Source organism: Berghia stephanieae, chromosome 9, assembly GCF_034508935.2.
Source record: "Berghia stephanieae isolate SIO BIC M18660-M18661 chromosome 9, UCSD_Bste_1.3, whole genome shotgun sequence".
Taxonomy (NCBI): domain Eukaryota; kingdom Metazoa; phylum Mollusca; class Gastropoda; order Nudibranchia; family Aeolidiidae; genus Berghia; species Berghia stephanieae.
This window is the reverse complement of record NC_088368.1, coordinates 29,203,353-29,225,111: the sequence shown is the minus strand read 5'-3', so window position 1 is coordinate 29,225,111 and position 21,759 is coordinate 29,203,353. Positions and strand designations below refer to the sequence as shown.

General features: G+C 35.4%; 1 protein-coding gene and 1 long non-coding RNA gene across 2 annotated transcripts in view; one reads left to right on the top strand and one right to left on the bottom strand.

Annotated features, from left to right (window-relative positions):
• Positions 1–7,360, top strand: part of LOC144980014 (spectrin alpha chain-like) — a 35,679-nt gene extending 28,319 nt beyond the window's left edge. The window contains exons 24-29 of the mRNA XM_078927450.1: positions 698–810; positions 2,009–2,063; positions 2,694–2,788; positions 4,020–4,175; positions 5,351–5,497; positions 7,249–7,360. Of these exons, the coding sequence (XP_078783576.1) occupies positions 698–810; positions 2,009–2,063; positions 2,694–2,788; positions 4,020–4,175; positions 5,351–5,497; positions 7,249–7,336 (654 nt within the window). The 3' untranslated portion in view covers positions 7,337–7,360. The remainder of the gene's footprint in view (positions 1–697; positions 811–2,008; positions 2,064–2,693; positions 2,789–4,019; positions 4,176–5,350; positions 5,498–7,248) is intronic.
• Positions 6,742–21,759, bottom strand: part of LOC144980017 (uncharacterized) — a 25,971-nt gene continuing 10,953 nt past the window's right edge. The window contains exon 2 of the long non-coding RNA XR_013646812.1: positions 6,742–6,765. This is a non-coding gene — a long non-coding RNA (uncharacterized LOC144980017). The remainder of the gene's footprint in view (positions 6,766–21,759) is intronic.

Sequence of the window (21,759 nt, the reverse complement as noted above, 5' to 3'; positions counted from 1 at the left end):
TGACATACGACTAGACCACATAGCCACAAAGGTTGAGCATTGCATCGTGACGTAGCTGCTTGCCGGATTCAAGACAATTCCTGGGATGTTGCTTTTTTCCAGATTGTATTCGTCGTCATGATAAGGTCGATTACAGTTAGAAGCAGCTGCTGTCTCTCTCTGATGGAGAAACCGAATGAGGCAAAATTATGGGATATACTTTTCTCATGTTATCATCTTAATTTGTGCCAATAAATCTATTTAATTTGTATTATTTTAGATACTCAGCATGCTCAATACAATTCTCTCTGATTTATTTATTTCTTGATCAGTCATTATGTAAAGTCAAGTCAAGTTTCTATCCTATACAGTACATGTCACCTTTTTGTACTGACAACCCGTTAATATGTGCCAATCTCTAAATTAACATTTAAGTGCGAAACGTGCTTAACCCAAAAACAAAACCCTGGCATTTGAATTCTGGTATCGTTATCTTCCATTCTTTCATTCACTCTCTCATCATGATCAACATCGATGATGTTAGAGAGCGAAATACTGTACAGCTCAGCCACTGTCGTCACAAACTTTGTTTGGTGTTGAATCACAATGTTTTTCTCTCCCATTTATTATAGTTAAACGGGAATCATCTCTTTGACATAGCTCAAAGAATTTAACAAAAGGTATAAATTTTACTTTTACTACTTTTTTAAAACAACAGGACAGAGACAATGATCTGGAAAAGGAACTTGCTCGTCAAGAGGAAAACGATCAGTTAAGGAAACAGTTTGCCCGGGCAGAAAATGAATTCCGTTTGTGGTTGGGAAAAACTAGGTAAAAATCAACTAAATTAATATCGGTAAATGTGTGTATGAAACGGGGCCAGAAAGAAAAATACAAGAAATAAATCAGCCCCTAAAATTAGCCTGCCTCAACTTGGGATCGAACTTCCTGATCAAGATAATCGGGAGATCTGGGGTTCGATCCCTATTCGAGCCAGGCTTTCTCCCTAGTTGGTCACTAAGAATTAAATAGACCCTGCCTACTTGATACTTTAAAGATTCGTAGTTTTAAGCTTAAAAATAATTAATCTACTTCACTAAGGAAATTACCAATTTTCCCTCAAGAAATTGATTCTAAGTATTGAATATCGCTCTATGGCACGAAAAACGTTCTTGATCAACAAATAATAATAATGATTCAAATGTATTTAAACTAAAATTTCAAATCTTTCGTAGCAAAAGACAGGTCTGGTTGTTAATAACCAGATTATCCAATCAAAGCTGATTTGGCAGATGGATCGATGAGAAACAAAAAAAATCTCCGGATTTTAACAGATCATCATCCTTGTGTATCGAGTATTCTAACTTGAGCTTTTTATATAGCACAATATTCACTAAACGTACTCAAAGCGCTTTACAAAGGGTCCATGACCAACAGCAACACGTAACATGTAGAACAAGAACAAGCCTGTTAGGCTATACTGCAATTTTTCCGACAGAGACAACGCTTTTAACTACCAGGTAATTATTTTACAGCAGATTGCGGAGAGAGCACGTGAATAAAGAGTCTTTTCCAAGGACTCAACTAAGCTCAGAGCGAGGCAGGACCTAGGACCTTCCTATCCGACAGCGAGTGGTATACTACAAGATCGCATAGCCGCACCATTTGATTTTTTTGTAGAACGTAATCACATCAGGGATGTTATAACAAAACGTTTGTCTCCAGCTAATCATTGAATCTTGATATCTATCTAAATTTTAAACAATCAATATGCGAGAATTAAGTTCAAAATTTATATTTTGTCTCCACATAATGATCTCCTGCAAAACACGGTTTGCTGTATTTTGTCTACGAGACTGACAATAATTTCATCATAATATTTTATTGTCGAAAAACTTTCGAAATTATTATAATATTTTATATTTTTTGGTTAGAATTATTGTCAGATGCAAATCTAGTGTATTATATTGATAATGAAATAACCATACGCCCTCGTTCAATGTAATATTTACAAATTGGTTATTCACAGAACTGTTGTTATGATAGACTCAGGAAATCCAAAGAAACGTCTAGATGTCGTCAAGGTAAATTTACTTAATATTTTTCCACTTTCATTGAATATATTTAGGGTGTCTGAAGTTGTGAAACTCAATAGTATCGAGCAAAAAATTAGTAAGATGACGTTGGATGGACCGCACAAACTTGAGCTCATGAGATAGTGAGCTGAATGTCCTAAGATTGATTTGCTCTTTAGAGTTTTGAGAATCTTATCATATCATTTATTAAAATATAATAGATCCAGAGACTGGGGGTTTGGAGGAAAATTAACTCAACTGAGATTTGTCTATATTATTGAGCTCAAATGGGCTCTTTACTTACATTCTCTCTCTCACCATTTCTTGTGTAAAATGAATACAAGGTCGTTATCATCGTTGTCTCTAGTAAAAAATGAAATTGTTATATCTTATTAATATTATAATTTTAGTTACTGTGTGCGCGTATGTTTAAAATATTTTCTATGTTTTACTTAGAAATGACCGTGTTTTCTAAGATTTGGGAAGCAGTTAATACACCCGATGGAATTTTGAGGTGCGCTTATTATTCACATTACATGAACTTGCCAACCTTGCGTGTGTGATTTATGAACTTGTACGTTATAATACTAGATGTTGTGCAAGAATCCTATGCATTATATTCTATTGCTGTTCCTCTAGAAAAAGAGCGATGAAGTACGATCTCAGCGAGAATCTCTGAAAAGATTGGAGGATCTTCATGCCGCTATGGGGGATAGGTTGATTCTAGTAAACAGGTTTGTCCTTTATATTATTTCCTCACCTCAGTAAGTACTTACTTATCTTTCTGGTCTGGTGGTGCTTGAGTGTTACCTAAGGCGATACAACGGATCTCTGTCTGTCGTCATAGTATTTACTTCACTTCAACTTCATGTCCAATATAGTTCCTATAAAAGGCTATTGTCTCTACCGGTCATTTTTTCCCTTCTCTTTTCATCTCCTTAGTTATACATAATATAACAACCATGCGGGATTTCCTTATTTCAATTTAAATTCATTTTTTTATCAGCATCTGGATCACCCAGACATAATACCGTTTTGAAGTGATGGTCATTCTCTTATTGAATCACTTCTCTAATCTCTTAACTTAAATTTGAATATCATATTAAGATACATTTTAATGTTATGTTTATAATGTAGCTGCAGAGAGCACTTCATAGTGGCGCGTCTCTGGCTTATTTTAAAAAACCTTAAGATTAATTATATGTATATTATAGCTACTTAGACCATAGCAAAACGGCGTCTTTGCTTATTTCAAAGCATCTTATTAAAATTCATTATTAAGTTATGTTTAAATTGTAGCTATAGAGAGCACAATGCAGCGTCGTCACTGACTTAAATTTAAACCATCTTATTAAGATTCATGATAAGGTTATGATTATACTTGTGGCTACACAAAGCACAGTACAGAGACATCCTTGACTTATTTAAAACATCCTTTTTACATTCATTCTAAAGTTATTTTTATATGGTGCAACAGAAAGCCCAATAAGCGACATCTCTGATTTAATTTAAAACATCTCATTATTATTCATATCAAGCTATGTTTATATCGTAAGCTATACATCTCATTATTATTCATATCAAGTTATGTTTATATCATAGCTATAATATAGAGCACAGTAAAGTAGTGTTACGGATTACTTTAACTCTCTCCTTATCAGCCATTTTTAGAATCCCCCCGAAATTCACACCCACCCGACACAAAAATAGACTTTAGTTAATCAAACAAAAAAGTAACAAGTGCATTCTATACAGACTGTTGTTCAGCAAAATGATGTCTACAACGCAGTGTTTAGTATTTATAGCTGTAATCAAAGCATTTCTTTAAATTTTGTGATGTACAATAGAAATAGTGAGATAATTGTCGGTTGCATCGTAACGAATGTGACGATTTTCCTATCGTTGATAAGGAGAGGGTTAAAACATTTTATTAAGAGTTATTGCAATATTATGATTATATTACAGCTATACAGAACACAGTACAGTAACACTGACACAGCAATTGAATCAGCTTGATGAGTTATGTATGAGGACACAACACAGCTTGAAGCAGGAGATAGAGACCATGAATAGGAAAGACGTTTCGAAAGATGTCATGAAAGAAATCTCCAAGATGTTCAAGTATGAATGGTTGAAATATTTGTAATACACCACCTCAAAGCGGTATAATGTCTAGGTGATTTAGAATCTAAGAATTGTGTTTGAGCTTTGACCTTTTTAGAAATTATATAACGCAATGTCCACTAAACGTGCAAAAAGCGCTTTACAAAGGATCCCTAGTCAATAGCAAAACCTTGCATGTAGGACGAGACATGGCGCCTGTTATTATTACAATTTTTTTTCCGACATAGACAATGCTTTTGACGGCCAGGTATTCGTTTTTCACCTGGGTACGATGAGAGAATGTGGGTAAAGAACCTTCTTTAAGAACGCAACTATGCGTCGCTCAGAGCGGGACTCGAACCCAAGACTTTCCGATCCGAAGGTGAGTGTCATACCACAAAGACAACATAGCCGCACAATGAAATTGGTTTTATTGTCTGAAAAATAAAACTTGGGTTAATCTTATCTTTAATTGAAGTCAAAAGACATAGATGGCAAAATTAGAAATCTCCTATTTCTCGTCATGTCTACTGTAAATCGACTTTTTAGAACCTGGTTCAGCCCAGACATATTACCGCTTTGAGGCGATATAACACATTATTATCATGGTGTTATGTCAAGATGTAACTAATGAAAACAATTTAGTGTAATGTCAAGTTGATGAGAATCACAGATGTAATCAAATTTAACAAAACGTACTCAAGAGTGCTTTGCAAAGGCAAACAGCCTAACGGTAACATATAGAACGAGATGAGACGCCTATTAGGTGATATTTCAATTCCAATTTCCGACAGAGACAAGCCTTTTAACGACCAGGTACTCATTTTACACCTGAGTACGGTGATAGAATGTGAGTAGAGAGCCTTTTCCAAGGATTCAACTATGCGCCGAGCGAGGCTATAACCCAGGACCTTCCGATCCGAAAGCAAGTGTCATAGCCTTGAAACTGACCATCCATCTGACAATCCAAATGATATACTTTTTCTATAGATAGTATGCGCTTGGCTAAGAAGCTCATAACATTGCCATCCGGAAGTATAACGGACCAACACACAAAACTGTGTGTATCCATGAACGTTTATAATCAGGTTAATACAGTCCAGTGAGCATTACTCATAAACGCGGATGGCAAAAAACAATAACAAAGACCTGCGTGACGTCATCTTCGAACTATCTATATTTCGCTTGTCCAGACAATTTGACAAAGAGAAGAGTGGCAAACTAGATCACCAAGAGTTCAAGTCTTGTCTCTGTGCCCTTGGTTACGACTTACCCATGGTGGAAGAAGGACATGCAGACCCAGAATTCACAGCCATTCTAGACATTGTTGATCCCAACAGGTCAGTACTGGATGCAGCGAAGTACACGTTCTATTTGCAGGTCCAATTAAGAAAATGAGCATTTATATAGCGCAATATCCACTAAATTAAATGTGCTCAAAGCGCTTTACAATGGATCCCTGACCAACAGCAACACGTAACATGTAGAACGAGACATGACGCCTGCCAGGCGGACAGAGACAACGCTATTAACGGCCAGGTACTCATTTTACACCAGTATGTGAGTAAAGGACCTTCTCCAAGGACTCAACTATGCGCCGAGCGAGGCTCCAACCCAGGACCTTCCGATCCGAAAGCGAGTGTCATACCACAAGACCACATAGCCGCATGCAAATATGAGCGGGCTTGATTTAGCATGCACATACTTTACACTCGCACATTATAGTTTGAGAGTAGGCTATTTACATTAAACTTTAGCTTTTTATAAAGCGCAATATCCACTAAACGTGCTCAAATCGCTTTACAAAGGGTCTCTGACCAACAGTAATACGTAAAACGAGACATGACGCCTGTTAGGCGATAATAAAATTTTCTTTTCGACGGAGACAACGCTGTCAACGGCCAAGTACTCATTTTACAAATGAGTACGGTGAGAGAATGCTATTAATGAGCCTTTTCCAAGGATTCAACTATGTGCCGAGTGAGATTCGAACCCAGGACCTTCGATCCTAAAGCGAGCATCATACCACTAGACCACATAGCCGCACATAGCACTACAACAATGAAACCATAACCATTTAGATTATTTGATCTGAAGGTAAAAACACATCCGGTTCTTGATCTTGTGGGTATTGGAGTTTATATTGTTGATTTCTAAGCAGTTCCCATTTTCCATTATCGTAAATGCTTTTAATGTATATTTCATCTAGTTTAGTATTTCCGTTCTCTTAATATTCACCCTTGTAGTTAAAGCATATATATATATATATATATATATATATATATATATATATATATATATATATATATATATATATATATATAAAACCCAAACTTACAATCTAATATTGTTGTCGGGATGAACTAGACAAATGAAATTGTGTCTATCTAGTGTCAAAAGTATCAGAATAAGAAAATTTAAGTTATTTAAAGCGTAAAAAATCCATGATTCTCAATGAAAGTGTTATTTTAAAATTCTAAATTGATTTGTCCACTTTAAATTCCAATTATAAGCATTAGGTTCACATCGAAATGATACCATTTTAAAACAATAAGTCATTATGAATGATATGGCTTTCTGATCTTGTGGTATGACAATCGCCTTCAGACTGGTAGATACCTAGCTCAACAGGCGTGAAGTTGAATTCTTGGAAAAGGCTATTTACTCACATTCTCTCACCACAATCAGGTATATTATAACGAGTTTGTGAGCGGTAACAACTGTGATTCTGTCCATAAGGCAGGATTGTAATAGCACCTTAAAGGCATCAAGTCTTGACTTACTTGTTAACTATTTGTTGCATGTTAAGTAATTATTTCATAAGTGGATATAGAGAACAATATAAACGCTCAAATTAAATGAGCAACATGATGCAGGATGATGGGAAAAGAGAGGAACGGAATTGGATGGCACTCCTGTCAAAGGGTCAGGACTGTAGCTCAGAACCGGATAATGAAATGAAAGGAAAATTTCCAGGTACCATGTGCCTCGTGGCGCTGAAAGATTTAAGTTAGTACGTGGTATGTTTAAAAAAAACACGAATGCTTTTGTGGCATGATACACAATTCATGGTTCTTTGTTTTCATTTCAGAAATGGCCATGTGTCATTACAACAATACACGGCCTTCACGACTTGCTGGAAAGCGGAGAGCGTGAACTCGACTGTAAAGAATCTTTAAAATTAAAAGACCTTCTAAGTTGGATTTCAATGGAGTGGATAATATTTTATGTTTTAGAAGAAATTCAACTCCCCCCCCCCCCCCCCCATACTTTGAATGTGTTGCTGTGATGTAACAGGCATAGTTCAGATATGACTTTGATCGTATAACAGGCTCCCCGAGTTAAGCTCAAGGTGGCGATGAGTCCCCGGGAAAAAAAAAGAAGAAGAAGAAGAAGAAGAAGAAGAAGAAGAAGAAGAAGAAGAAGAAGAAGAAGAAGAAGAAGAAGAAGAAGAAGAAGAAGAAGAAGAAGAAGAAGAAGAAGAAGAAGAAGAAGAAGAAGAAGAAGCACCACAACAACAACAACAACAACAACAACAAAAAAAACAAAAACAAAAAACAAAAACAAAAAAAAAAACCAACAAAAACAACAACCCTCCCCCCCCCCAAAAAAAACAACAAAAAAAAAAAACCCACGCATATAAAACAACGTCCGTCCTGCTGGAGACATTTTAAAATCTCCCTCAAGTTCCCTCTTGTAAAGATTACATGTAAAAGCTGTATTTGATATAATTAACTCACTCAACCCTAACACCGACTATACCCGTAGTATACCCGGGGTTACTTTTACCCCATGCCTATTTATTACATTTTTCAGAGACAAATTATAGGCGTAGTATCAAAGCTAATGTTCTTAATTTTTACATGTTAATGGTAGTTGAATAAAACTATCTATGTACATGCTCATTTTTAATGCATTTTTTTTCCAATATTGAAAAATAGCAAAAATATCTAGGATTGAGTGAGTTAAAGCGTCGTGAAGCAGATTTAGCATTATAAATCCATGTGAATTCGCTATGAAAATACTCATTTATTGTATATTCATCTCTGCAATAATACGTTGCACGTTACACTCTAGGAGACACAAATAGTATTTCAAAGCGCAAATAGTATGGTAATAAATTGTAGGTAGGTTATTGAAAAAAAAATGTGTGTTAATTCTTTTATTATGCATTTTCCCATTTTTTACCATTATGATAATAGACACCGCTCCTAAATTTGGCAGCCAAAGGCAAGAAACCGGATATAGAAAGTCTTAATTCAAAGTCAACTTGATTGAAATAACGATTTTTAAAAGGCTGCCTCACTAAATCTACTCGCCTCAAAATGAAACCATCCTATTTGCCTAGAATCAGGTTATGCGACTTTGTGGTCCCGTGTTCGAGATATGCAGCTCAAAGTTCAGTTCTTGCAAAATGCTCTTTACTCATATTCACTCACCATGTTCATGTGCAAAACGAGTACATGGGCGGTAACAGGATTGCCTCTGTCGAAAAAGTATTATGTAATAGCGCCTATGGGCGCGTTTATCGTTCAAAGAGTTTATATTGAGCATTGCTGTTAATTTGGGACACCTTATAAAGATCACTAAGCACATTTAGTGGATATTGTTCTTTATATGTTCTAGTTTTAGGTCTGGTTTTGACGATGCTGATGAGCAAGAAAAAGAAAAAAAAATGAGAATTGTATCCTGGTTCCTGTTATGCCCTATCCACCAAACTGCACATGACGCCTTTACAATGAAAACCCCACAATTCCACCAAACAGCTGTATGTCTATGAGTGTGTAACACAAACAATGACGGTAATGACAAGTCCACTGAGCCAATAATTCAGAATCCAATGACCCGTGACATAGTAGCTGGCACGGGCTACTGGCTACTGGCTACTGGCTACTGAATCTTCCTTATTATGACAAAACGCAATATAGAGATGTCGTCCCGAAACGGTGTTATGACCGATGGATCTGATCTTAAACTTCGTATAGAAGGAACGAAATAGGGAACACAGTACTATGTGAAAAAACTGGTTCCTATTTCATTGGAAGTGTAAAACCACTCTTCCTGAGTACTGGAAACATACCTTGTGTAATTAATCTTCTGATTTCAGAGTGACGGCATCTTATTTTCTGGTTTTAAAATATGCTGGTCGTCAATAAAGATAATCAATTCTCTCTCTTTTACGTCCCGTTATCCTAAGAATCTGCCTATACATCCTGCTACTAAAATAGTCATGCCACCTTATCATCTAATATGTAACCTGAAGGACTGGTTGCACACTCCTCTTTCTGTGCATGCTTGGAAGAATTAACAATATTATTTGTTTTTAGACGAGACGTTTTAACATTGAGAGCAATTAAGCAAAATTTTGCCAAAAGATCGGAAAAAGCCAAGCTTAATCTATTAATTTGGTAGGACAAGGCCAATTTATCCAGTAACGTAGTTGGACCTTCTTGGTGTTGATTATAGACTCCATTATGTGCTTCATCACGTGATACTTTCAGAATTAACGTGATTACGCCTTCATGCCAGGTCAGCCATGAAAAGGGTGTGAAAGTATTTATTATCAAGCCACTTGCAGCTGACAGAGTGCGCTGTAATTACAAGGCGGTGGCCGTTTAATAACTGGTGTTGACTACGCCCAGAAAATCAACCCTTGACTTCTTTGACTCTTCTGTCAAAGTATATATATATATATAATATATATATATATATATATATATATATATATATAATAATGAGAGAGAGAGAGAGAGAGAGAGAGAGAGAGAGAGAGAGAGAGAGAGAGAGAGTCTTTTTCAAGGACTCAACTTTGCATCACCCACAGCCAGATTTTTGGCAGGCCCTAATAGTGTCAAACGTACTAGTCCTCTAGAGCTGCAAGGCTAAAGGCCTAGAGGTGGGGTTTATCCCGGTCACCGAATCTTCAAACCAACAGTAGCAATTGTTTATACCCTCCGGACAGGACGCTAGTTTATCGCAAAGTAATTTCTGCCAGGTCAAACATATCCAGCTAGCTATCTAAATTCCCGCTGGGTGGAAATGGAGGTATAAAATCATATCGGCTACATCAAGGTTCGATGTCGGTCCCTTGCTTCTGTTGCGAGTGCTCTACCAACTGAGCTATCGGGTCACCTATGTTAAATATAATGTGTCTCACGACCTCCAATTTTCGTGATAATCTATTTGCATTGAACAAATTAATGATTTCATAAGAAAACATAGTCGGCTTAAAGTTGATCTAAGATTAGACACAAGAATGCAAAACGAGATTCCATTTGCGCAATATCCTATCAATGTTCTAAAGAGCGCTGTATAACGGGTTCCATGTCAACCGAACACTTAAAACGTTGGACGAGAGATAGCACCTATGATGAGGATTTATAACAAGTTGTTTTATTACTCATAATAGAACATAAATAAAATTCCCTTCATTCATCTCCAAGGGGAAATGTGTCTCCAAGGGAAGACAGAAGTAACCCAGGTGTCAGCCGCAGTGCAGCGCCACAAACTGAGCCAGGGTGGGTGTACTTGCTTAAGGCCGGGTAGCGAGGGCGACAATGTAAAATCAAGCCCATAAATGTGTTCGGTTATCAGACCTGTAAATATGTGCACCTTTGTTCTTTCCGTTAACATATAAAGTTTGCCTTGTTTATCAAAGTTTAAAACAAACCTACCGGTCAAGCATTACTATTATTTTATATATATTATTAATTATTATTATATTATTATTATTATTATTATGATATATATTATTATATTATATATTATTATTATTATTTAGTATATTATTATTTAACTTATTATTATTATTTTATGATTATTATTATCATTACTTATTAATTATTATTATTATTATTATTATTATCATTATTATTATACTATTCATTTATTTATTATAATATATCTATTATTATATTTTCTAACATCATATTTTACATCATTATACACTATTTATACTTTTCCCCCTATTACAAGACCTGTAACCTAACAATTATTGCCTTTTTGGACAATACAGATTATTATTATTATAACTATTATTATTATTATTATTATTATTATTATTATTATTATTATTATTATTATTATTATTATTATTATTATTATTATTATTATTAATTAGATAAATGCTTGTAAACTGAAGTGCTAAATGCTTTGGCAGTCATTACTAAAAATAACTGTAACTCTATTGTATTGGCAGTCTTTTCGAGTGGGACAATGTTATTGGTCTTTCTTTTAAGTAATTCCTTCATGTTTGATCCATGGTAAAGGAGATTTATTCTTTGTAAAGCTGAAAACCTACAGTGTAGATTAATCCCGAGTCTAGCCCGGATGTCTGGAATGTCTCCTACGATTTTATGGTGTCTTAAAATCTGCGTATTACTCGAAAATAGCGGGACTCGAACAAGGGACCTATTAGTCCGAAGGCGAATTTCATACCCTATTTGATCGCAAACTGTACAATAGAGAATGTGTGATAAATCGACTGATGCGGAACCTTCCGACTAGCTATCTAAATTCCCGCTGGGTGGAAATGGAGGTATAAAATCATATCGGCTACATCAAGGTTCGATGTCGGTCCCTTGCTTCTGTTGCGAGTGCTCTACCAACTGAGCTATCGGGTCACCTATGTTAAATATAATGTGTCTCACGACCTCCAATTTTCGTGATAATCTATTTGCATTGAACAAATTAATGATTTCATAAGAAACCATAGTCGGCTTAAAGTTGATCTAAGATTAGACACAAAATGCAAAACGAGATTCCATTTGCGCAATATCCTATCAATGTTCAAGGAGCGCTGTATAACGGTTCCATGTCAACCGAACACTAAAACGTTGGACGAGAGATAGCACCTATGATGAGGATTTATAACAAGTTGTTTTATTACTCATAATAGAACATAAATAAAATTCCCTTCATTCATCTCCAAGGGGAAATGTGTCTCCAAGGAAGACAGAAGTAACCCAGGTGTCAGCCGCAGTGCAGCGCCACAAACTGAGCCAGGGTGGGGTGACTTGCTTAAGGCCGGTAGCGAGGGCGACAATGTAAAATCAAGCCCATAAATGTGTTCGGTTATCAGACCTGTAAATATGTGCACCTTTGTTCTTTCCGTTAACATATAAAGTTGCTGTTTATCAGTTTAACAAACTACGTCAGCATTATATTTATATATTATTATATTATAGTTTATAATTATATTATATTATTATCTATTATGAGTTCATTAAGCATTACTATTATTACTATTATTATTATTATTATTATTATTATTTATTATTATTATTATTATATATTATTATTATATATTATTATTATTATTATTCATTATTATTATTATTTATATTATTATTAATTATTATTATATTTATTATATTATTATTATTATCATAATTACTATCAGTATTATTATCATCATTATTACCACTATTTTAATTACTTTTCCCCCCTATTACAAGACCTGTAACCTAACAATTATTGCCTTTTTGGACAATACAGATTATTATTATTATAACTATTATTATTATTATTATTATTATTATTATTATTATTATTATTATTATTTATTATATTATTATTATATTATTAGAAAATGCTTGTAAACTGAAGTGCTAAATGCTTTGGCAGTCATTACTAAAAATAACTGTAACTCTATTGTATTGGCAGTCTTTTCGAGTGGGACAATGTTATTGGTCTTTCTTTTAAGTAATTCCTTCATGTTTGATCCATGGTAAAGGAGATTTATTCTTTGTAAAGCTGAAAACCTACAGTGTAGATTAATCCCGAGTCTAGCCCGGATGTCTGGAATGTCTCCTACGATTTTATGGTGTCTTAAAATCTGCGTATTACTCGAAAATAGCGGGACTCGAACAAGGGGACCTATTAGTCCGAAGGCGAATTTCATACCCTATTTGATCGCAAACTGTACAATAGAGAATGTGTGATAAATCGACTGATGCGGAACCTTCCGACTAGCTATCTAAATTCCCGCTGGGTGGAAATGGAGGTATAAAATCATATCGGCTACATCAAGGTTCGATGTCGGTCCCTTGCTTCTGTTGCGAGTGCTCTACCAACTGAGCTATCGGGTCACCTATGTTAAATATAATGTGTCTCACGACCTCCAATTTTCGTGATAATCTATTTGCATTGAACAAATTAATGATTTCATAAGAAACCATAGTCGGCTTAAAGTTGATCTAAGATTAGACACAAAAATGCAAAACGAGATTCCATTTGCGCAATATCCTATCAATGTTCAAGGAGCGCTGTATAACGGGTTCCATGTCAACCGAACACTTAAAACGTTGGACGAGAGATAGCACCTATGATGAGGATTTATAACAAGTTGTTTTATTACTCATAATAGAACATAAATAAAATTCCCTTCATTCATCTCCAAGGGGAAATGTGTCTCCAAGGGAAGACAGAAGTAACCCAGGTGTCAGCCGCAGTGCAGCGCCACAAACTGAGCCAGGGTGGGGTGACTTGCTTAAGGCCGGGTAGCGAGGGCGACAATGTAAAATCAAGCCCATAAATGTGTTCGGTTATCAGACCTGTAAATATGTGCACCTTTGTTCTTTCCGTTAACATATAAAGTTTGCCTTGTTTATCAAAGTTTAAAACAAACCTACCGGTCAAGCATTACTATTATTACTATTATTATTATTATTATTATTATTATTATTATTATTATTATTATTATTATTATTATTATTATTATTATTATTATCATTATTATTATTATTATCATTATTATTATTATTATAATGTCTATTTGATTATAACTACATTTTACTCAAATCGATACGAGTACCTGATTTTGGTTTATTATAAGATTGCTTGTACAAATGATCATTGTTATATCCACCTCCTCCTCCTCCTCCTCATTATCATCATCATCATCATCATCATCATCATCATCATCATCATCATCATCATCATCATCATCATCATTATTATTATTATTATTATTATTATTATTATTATTATTATTATTATTATTATGATAAATGCTTGTAAACTGAAGTGCTAAATGCTTTGGCAGTCATTACTAAAAATAACTGTAACTCTATTGTATTGGCAGTCTTTTCGAGTGGGGAAATGTTATTGGTCTTTCTTTTAAGTAATTCCTTCATGTTTGATCCATGGTAAAGGAGATTTATTCTTTGTAAAGCTGAAAACCTACAGTGTAGATTAATCCTGAGTCCAGATGTCTGGAAATATGTCTCCTACGATGTTATGTTGTCTTAAAATCTGCGTATTACTCGAAAATAGCGGGACTCGAACAAGGGGACCTATTAGTCCGAAGGCGAATTTCATACCCTATTTGATCGCAAACTGTACAATAGAGAATTTTAAAAAATTTGTGATAAATCGACTGATGCGGAACCTTCCGACTGGCGGTGAGAATGACGCCCTACAGTCGGCGCCACGGTTAAGGTGGAAGTGTGAGTCATGATGATGATGATGATGATGATAATGGTGATGATGATGATGATGATGATGATCATGAGGATGATGATGATGATGATGATGATGATGATGATGATGATGATCACGAGGATGATGAGGATGATGGATGATGATGATGATGATGATGATAATGGTGATGATGATGATGAGCAAGATGATGATGATGATAATGATGATGATATGATGATTATGATGATGATGATAATTGTGATTATTGAGCTTTTTTGATATATATTTTTAAATATAGCGCAATATCCACTAAACGTGCCCAAAGTCTTTACAAGCGGTCCCTGGCCAACAGCAACACTTAACATATAGGACAGGAAATGACTCCTTTAAGGCGATATTACATTTTTTTTAGGAGAGAGACAACGCTGTTAATGGACAGTTACTCGTTTAACACCTGAGTACGGTGAGAGAATGAGAGTAAAGAGCCTTTTCCAAGGACTCAACTATGCGCTGAGTGAGGTTCGAACCCAGGACCTTCCGATCTGAAAGCGCGTGTCATACCGCAAGACTACATAGCCGCATGATGATGATGATGACGATGATGATGATGATGATGATGATGATGATGATGATAATGAGGAGGAGGAGGAGGAGGTGGATATAACAATGATCATTTGTACAAGCAATCTTATAATAAACCAAAATCAGGTACTCGTATCGATTTGAGTAAAATGTAGTTATAATCCTCCTTTTACGAAAACTGCGCAGACTACTGCGCTTTAGTATCAGCCAAGAGGAATAAATTATGATATATATATATATATATATATATATATATATATATATATATATATATATATATAGAGAGAGAGAGAGAGAGAGAGAGAGAGAGGAGATAAAAAGAGAAAATAAGGAGTACTGTGAGTGTGGGTGGCCATCCATAAATCCTGTAGAAGGAAGAAGACGAGTACTGTATTGATGGGGGGAATCAACCCGCTCCCGCCTCTTTTCTTCACAAAACAAAAATAATGTATAATGAATGGCATTAATATATCCTATCATAATACATTTATCTATAACAAATGATGAAAATAGCGCAGACTGTAACATGACACAATCATTATTGTGAACTAAGCTTTTATTTTCTTATTAGTGACAATTTACATGGATCAGATTAATATGTGATTCATCACCTTAAATCACTATCATGTCCGATAATCAAGGGATTTTAAACTTAAACGGACCAGAAATGTGAAATATTATCTTTTTTTTATCAGTTTACGAAATTATATTCTTTCTCCCCAATAAAGCATAAAGACTTAATTCAAGTCTCATATCTTTTACTATGAATTCAATTCTTCCTATCTAAACCGACGTTTAGAAGCGAATGACCCCATGTTTTACTATACAGGCATGTTAACAACCGATTTTGATTTATTGTTGGTCAAGACCGATGTCCGAATCTTACATCAAGAGGACGTAGGCACTTCCTGCAAAAATATACATGCTAATGGCTTACCGTGAGGATGACGCCCAAATTTGGGAATCTCCAGTGAGTAGAAAACCTCACAGCCTAACCAGCGTGACACGTTGCTTAAGACTTGATGTCCCTTCTGCCACTCAAGTCTTATGGACAAAAAGAAATTCTTAAAAAGTCTAAGTCACATCTACTTTTTGCGGCTTTGTGGTCTTGTGGTATAACACTCGCTTTCGGATCGGAAGGGCCCGGATTCGAACCTTGCTCGGCGCCTAGTTGAATCCCTGGAAAAGGCTCTTTACTCACAATCTGTCACCACACTCAAGTGTAAAATGAGTACTGGCCGTTAACAGCACTGCTTCTGTCGGGAAACATTGTAATATCACCTAACAAGCGTCGTGTGACGTACGTGTTACGTGTTGCTGTTGGTCAGGGATCCTTTGTAAAGCTCTTTGAGCACATTTAGTAGATACTGCACTACATAAAAAAGCTCAAGAATGTTAGATACTCCATTTCTTTAATTGTAGGGAAAGAAGACATGATTACTGCCATTAGACTACGGTCCAGAACTTGCCCAAAGTGGTCTCATTACTCAGGGAGTGAGACCGAAGAGTCAACCATAATCTGTCTTTTTGACCGCTCAGCGCGTTGGGCAATCGGATGTCGCGCTGTTTTTGAGAGAGTGTATCAAGAAGCCCAGGGCAATATTAATTATATGTCTGAACAACGAATTATTTTTAGAAATCTAAATGTATGTGCCAGATAACAATTACTTTTTTCAGAGTGTCCCTAATTAAATTTATAAAATTCAAATTACTAGTCAAAATGTAGCGTTATGTTAAATGAATTCTATGTGCTCTACCAACTGAGCTATCGGGACATGGGTAGTTACCTATCATTAAGGGTATTAGATGATTCAATATATGATTTTTTTTATAACATAAAAATGAAAACCAATCACAGTTTAAGTGGGTTCTCTTTTAAAACGAATGAAACTTGCATTTATTAAATGCGAAGGTCCGCCTTAATGTGGCGAATGAAATTCTGTGCCTTTTGATGAATGGATTATGGCACCTATATGCCAGCCCCCCTCTTCATATGTGTCGAGTAATTATTATTTCCCTATTGCGTAGTGTCCCTAATTGAAATGCTTCACAAGGAGGTCAAAATGTAACGGTATGTGGGGAAAAACCCTCTATATGCCATCTAACAGTCTAAATCTATGAGGTGAATTGTACCATTATTTCCGGTGGTCAGGAAGAAAGGAAACCGGGCATAACGGGGGAACTGGCATCTAGGTGACATAATCCATTCATCAAAAGGCATAGAATTTCATTCGCCACTATTAAGGCAGATTTTCGCATTCAATAAATTCAAGTTTTATTCGTTTTAAAAGAGAACCCACTTAAACAATGGTGTTCATTTGTATGTTATAAAAAAATCATATATTGAATCATCTAATACCCTTAATGATAGGTAACTACCCAGGTTGGGAGTTTCGATAGCTCAGTTGGTAGAGCACTCACTTCACACGTAAAGCGACCGAGATCGATCCTGGGTGCAGTCGAGGTTGTTTTTTTCTGACCCTCCCCCTCCACCCCCACCTGTCCATCCTGCAGGAATTGTGGTTAGCTGTTTCTGTTAGATCTAACGAAAAGTACTTTGCGTTAGAATAGCGTCTTATCCAAAGGATGGCAAGCTATTTCTATTACCGTTTCACACGATAGAAACTTGATAAACTCCGCCTCCGTGGATATAATGGCTCTGAAGGACTACTTTTAAAAAAAAACTTACAAGGTTACAAAATGGACAGAAACACACGGAAAGACTGCCCAACTCTATCACAAATCGATCTCATTACGTATGTATACGTTCCATCTATAGACATTTCATGTTATCAGCTCTCGCATTGAATGTGAAAATTTCTCCCCGTCTCTATCTTGCTCGTATGAAAAACACAAGATAATCCTAATCTTAAAAAAAAAGTAATGAAATCAATGGTCATACTATCAACTTCTCAATACACCACGTATGGTCAAGAGGAAATTATGGTGGAAAAAGCTTTGCTATTATGCCCGTGGTTGAAGGGGAAAATAAGACTGACATATACAATGAACAAAATTGACGTCTCTCAGTTCTTTGTTATTGTTTTTAGACAGCCAAATTTATGACAAGTTCTCACTAAATTATATCAATCAGACTATAAACATTCAAAATTACACATAATTGTGTTTGTTCGTTCATTATAACCGACTTGCGGATATTGTAAGTATTTTACCTAAACGCATAGCGTCAATGGGCGAAATGTTATCAAATACCGTAGCGAGTCTACGAATTTGATAGAAAACTTCCTGTTACACGAAAGAAAGAGCAGGCTCATAGGAGAAACGGACGTGCAGGCGACGAACACTATAGTGTAAACCACTGTATAATTTCCCTATGGCAAGGTGTCCCAAATTAAAAGGCTTTTTAGTACAGGTCAAAACATAGCGATACTTTGTTTTCTTTGTGGTTCGGGCGAGGACGAGAATTTCGATAATTGGAACAAATAGGTTAGCAGTAGAAAGGATTGATACTGAATGAAAACAATCCGGTGTGTTGTGTGTGTTCATTAATTAAAGTTAATCATTGTTGTAATCCAGCAGGACATAATATATCGCACATTACATTTGGTTTATTTGTTTTTCACGTTCCTCTTTGCTCATTCGGTGTTTGTTCCAGAAACCGTCTATTGTTTGCACACAGTTTCAATCCACATTCTTTCCATTTTCACATTTCTGTGAGTAATCTTGAAAGTGTAATAAATAGTGGAAGGATTGGAGTTGAAAAACAATAGGTAACACTAATAGATATATAACTTACAAGAATATGTACCGTTTATGATTTTTTTAAAAACGGCTTGTTGTTAAAGATGTGAGTTAACTCTCTCCTTACCAACCAGTTTTATAATTTCCCTCTAAAATTCACACCCACCCGACACAAAAATAGACTTTTCCTAATCAAACAAAAAAGTAACAAGTGCATTCTATACAGAATGTTGTTCGGGAAAATGATGACTGCAACACAGTTTCTAGTATTTATAGCTGTAATCAAATCACTTCTTTAGATTTTGTGACGTACAAGAGAAATCCGAATGAGAAAATTGTCGGTTGCATCGTAACGAATGTGACGATTTTCCTATGGTTGGTAAGGACAACGTTAATTGCAATAATCATTAAATAAAGTATTGACTAGTTAGTTGCTGTGGTGCTCGATTCGTGCTAGTTGAATCAGTGTTACAATCCAATAGGATAAAACATTATAATTATATTGTTGTAGACGGACTGTGTAAGTTGGAACAGGGAGTTAAAATATAACAAGTTAGAATATACCTAACAAGAGTGTGTGCTATTTACTTTCTTATTTAAAATGTTTCTTACTATTATGTCCCCTAAAGGGTCCTTGTATGACTATGTGGTCCAGTGGTATGACAATTGCCTTCGGACAAGTAGTTACAGGGTTCGATACCCGTTCTTTACTCACATTCACTCGCCGCACTAAGGTGTAAAATTAGTATTTAAAAAAAAATTGATCTTTTATATAGCGCAATATTCACTAAATATGCTCAAAGCGCTTTACAAGGAGTATCTGGTCAACAGCAACATTTAACATAATATATGACCGCGCATGACGCCTCTTAGGCGATATTACAATTTTTCGGACAGAGACAACGCTGTTAATGGCTAGGTACTCTTTTTACATCTGAGTACGGTGAGAGAATGGAACGTGTGTAAAGAGCCTTTCCAAGGACTCAACTATGCGCCGAGCAAGGCTCGGTCCGAAAGCGAGTGTCACACCACATGACCACACAACCGCAAACGAGTACCAGGCCATAAACGGTGTTGCCTCTGTTGGAGAAAAAAAATATGTAATAACGCCTTATAGGCGTCATGGTCTCATCTTACATGTTAGTTGTTACTGTAAAGTGCTTTGAGTATGTGAAGTGGATATTGCGCTATATAAATTGTCTAGATTAAAAAAAAATATACGTGACCAATTACCAGAAATGTATTATGTCGAGATTTAGATGCTTAGAATTAGATTCATAGTACAACCATAAGACAGTTTATATCATTTCGAAGAATGAGTGTTATAATTTCTTCAAACGACTAAAAATTAACATTGAATATTTCCGATCATTTTAGGTTCAATATCACCTTTTTAATTGGCAGCTGGTTTATCTGACATAAATACCATCTCGAAGTGATTGATTGTGTGTGTGTGTGTGTGTGTGTGTGTGTGTGTATGTGTGTGTGTGTGTTATTTGCAATAATCATACATGTATTATAGGGTGTTTGATGTTGTTGATACTACTGTTTTGAAATTTTTTAAAAAAAGGTAAAAGAGTGAGAAACCAACAAGGAATGTATCGGAATAAAACATATTTAACCAACTCTAATTTTTCCAGATTTCATGTAATCATATAAACATTTTAATTGTTTTCCGCTGCTGATCCACTGTTCTAAACCCCAAAACGGTTCTTGTTTAATTGTTTCGTTTACTTTTGAAGCTGGTATATTTATTTTAATTTTATACAACAGTAAACAGGCTTTTGTAGTAAAAACAAAGCCATCACATTTCATAATATAGATTAGAAGTTTAAGGTCAAAACAACAAACCAAAACAAACTAAAAAATCCCCCCAAGCAAAGCCACCCCAGAGAAAGGGAATGAGAGAGAGAAAGAAGAGAGAGAGAGAGAGAGAAGAGAGAGAGAGAGAGAGAGAGAGAGACAGAGAGAGAGAGAGAGAGAGAGAGAGAGAGAGAGAGAGAGAGAGAGAGAGAGAGAGAGAGAGGAGGAGGAGGACCACAGGCTTTCCCTCTCATAGCTTGTTACAGGAATAATAATAATATAATATGGAGTATGATGAAGATGGTGAATGGTGTTATAGGGGAATTGTGGAAGTGAAGGATTGTAACGAAAATATTAGGAAGGTTGTTCTGATGATGATGATGATGATGATGATGATGATGACGATGATGATGATGATGATGATGATGATGATGATGATGATGATGATGTTGTTGATGCCGGTTTTTTTGTTGTTTTTTTTTTAACGATAACTACTATGTTACTAGTGTGCATCTTCTGTGAGTGTGTCTATGTCAATATCGTATTGTTATAAATGTGTAACCAAATGACAAATTGCCACTTTTTTGGGGACAATAAAGATATATATTATTATTATTATTATTATTATTATTATTATTATTATTATTATTATTATTATTATTATTATTATTATTATTTCAAAGAGCATGTCGGATGTTTGGCACAGTTTGCAACAACAACAAATAAAAAATGATATTTTTTTCTTTGACATAAGATGCCGATAGCGCCTGAATTTTTCGACGTATTACAAAAACATATTGGAATATATGTGGTTTTGGAAACATAAATTGAAAGTAAAATTGAGCTTTTTATACAGCGCAATATCCACTGGCCATCAACGTATAGAAACAGTTTCAAGAATTTCGAGTTTGTTAGACAATAATCAATACAAGTTACTGCTGCAATTTTAAAACACGGGCAACGCTTTTTGTGAGTCTCACTGCAGGATTAATATACAAATCTAAGCATTGTTGTAATGGCTTTCATGGTAGATCCGTGGGGCTTGTCGAGATTTTAACAAATTGATTGTGAACAGAATAGAACTATTCCCACT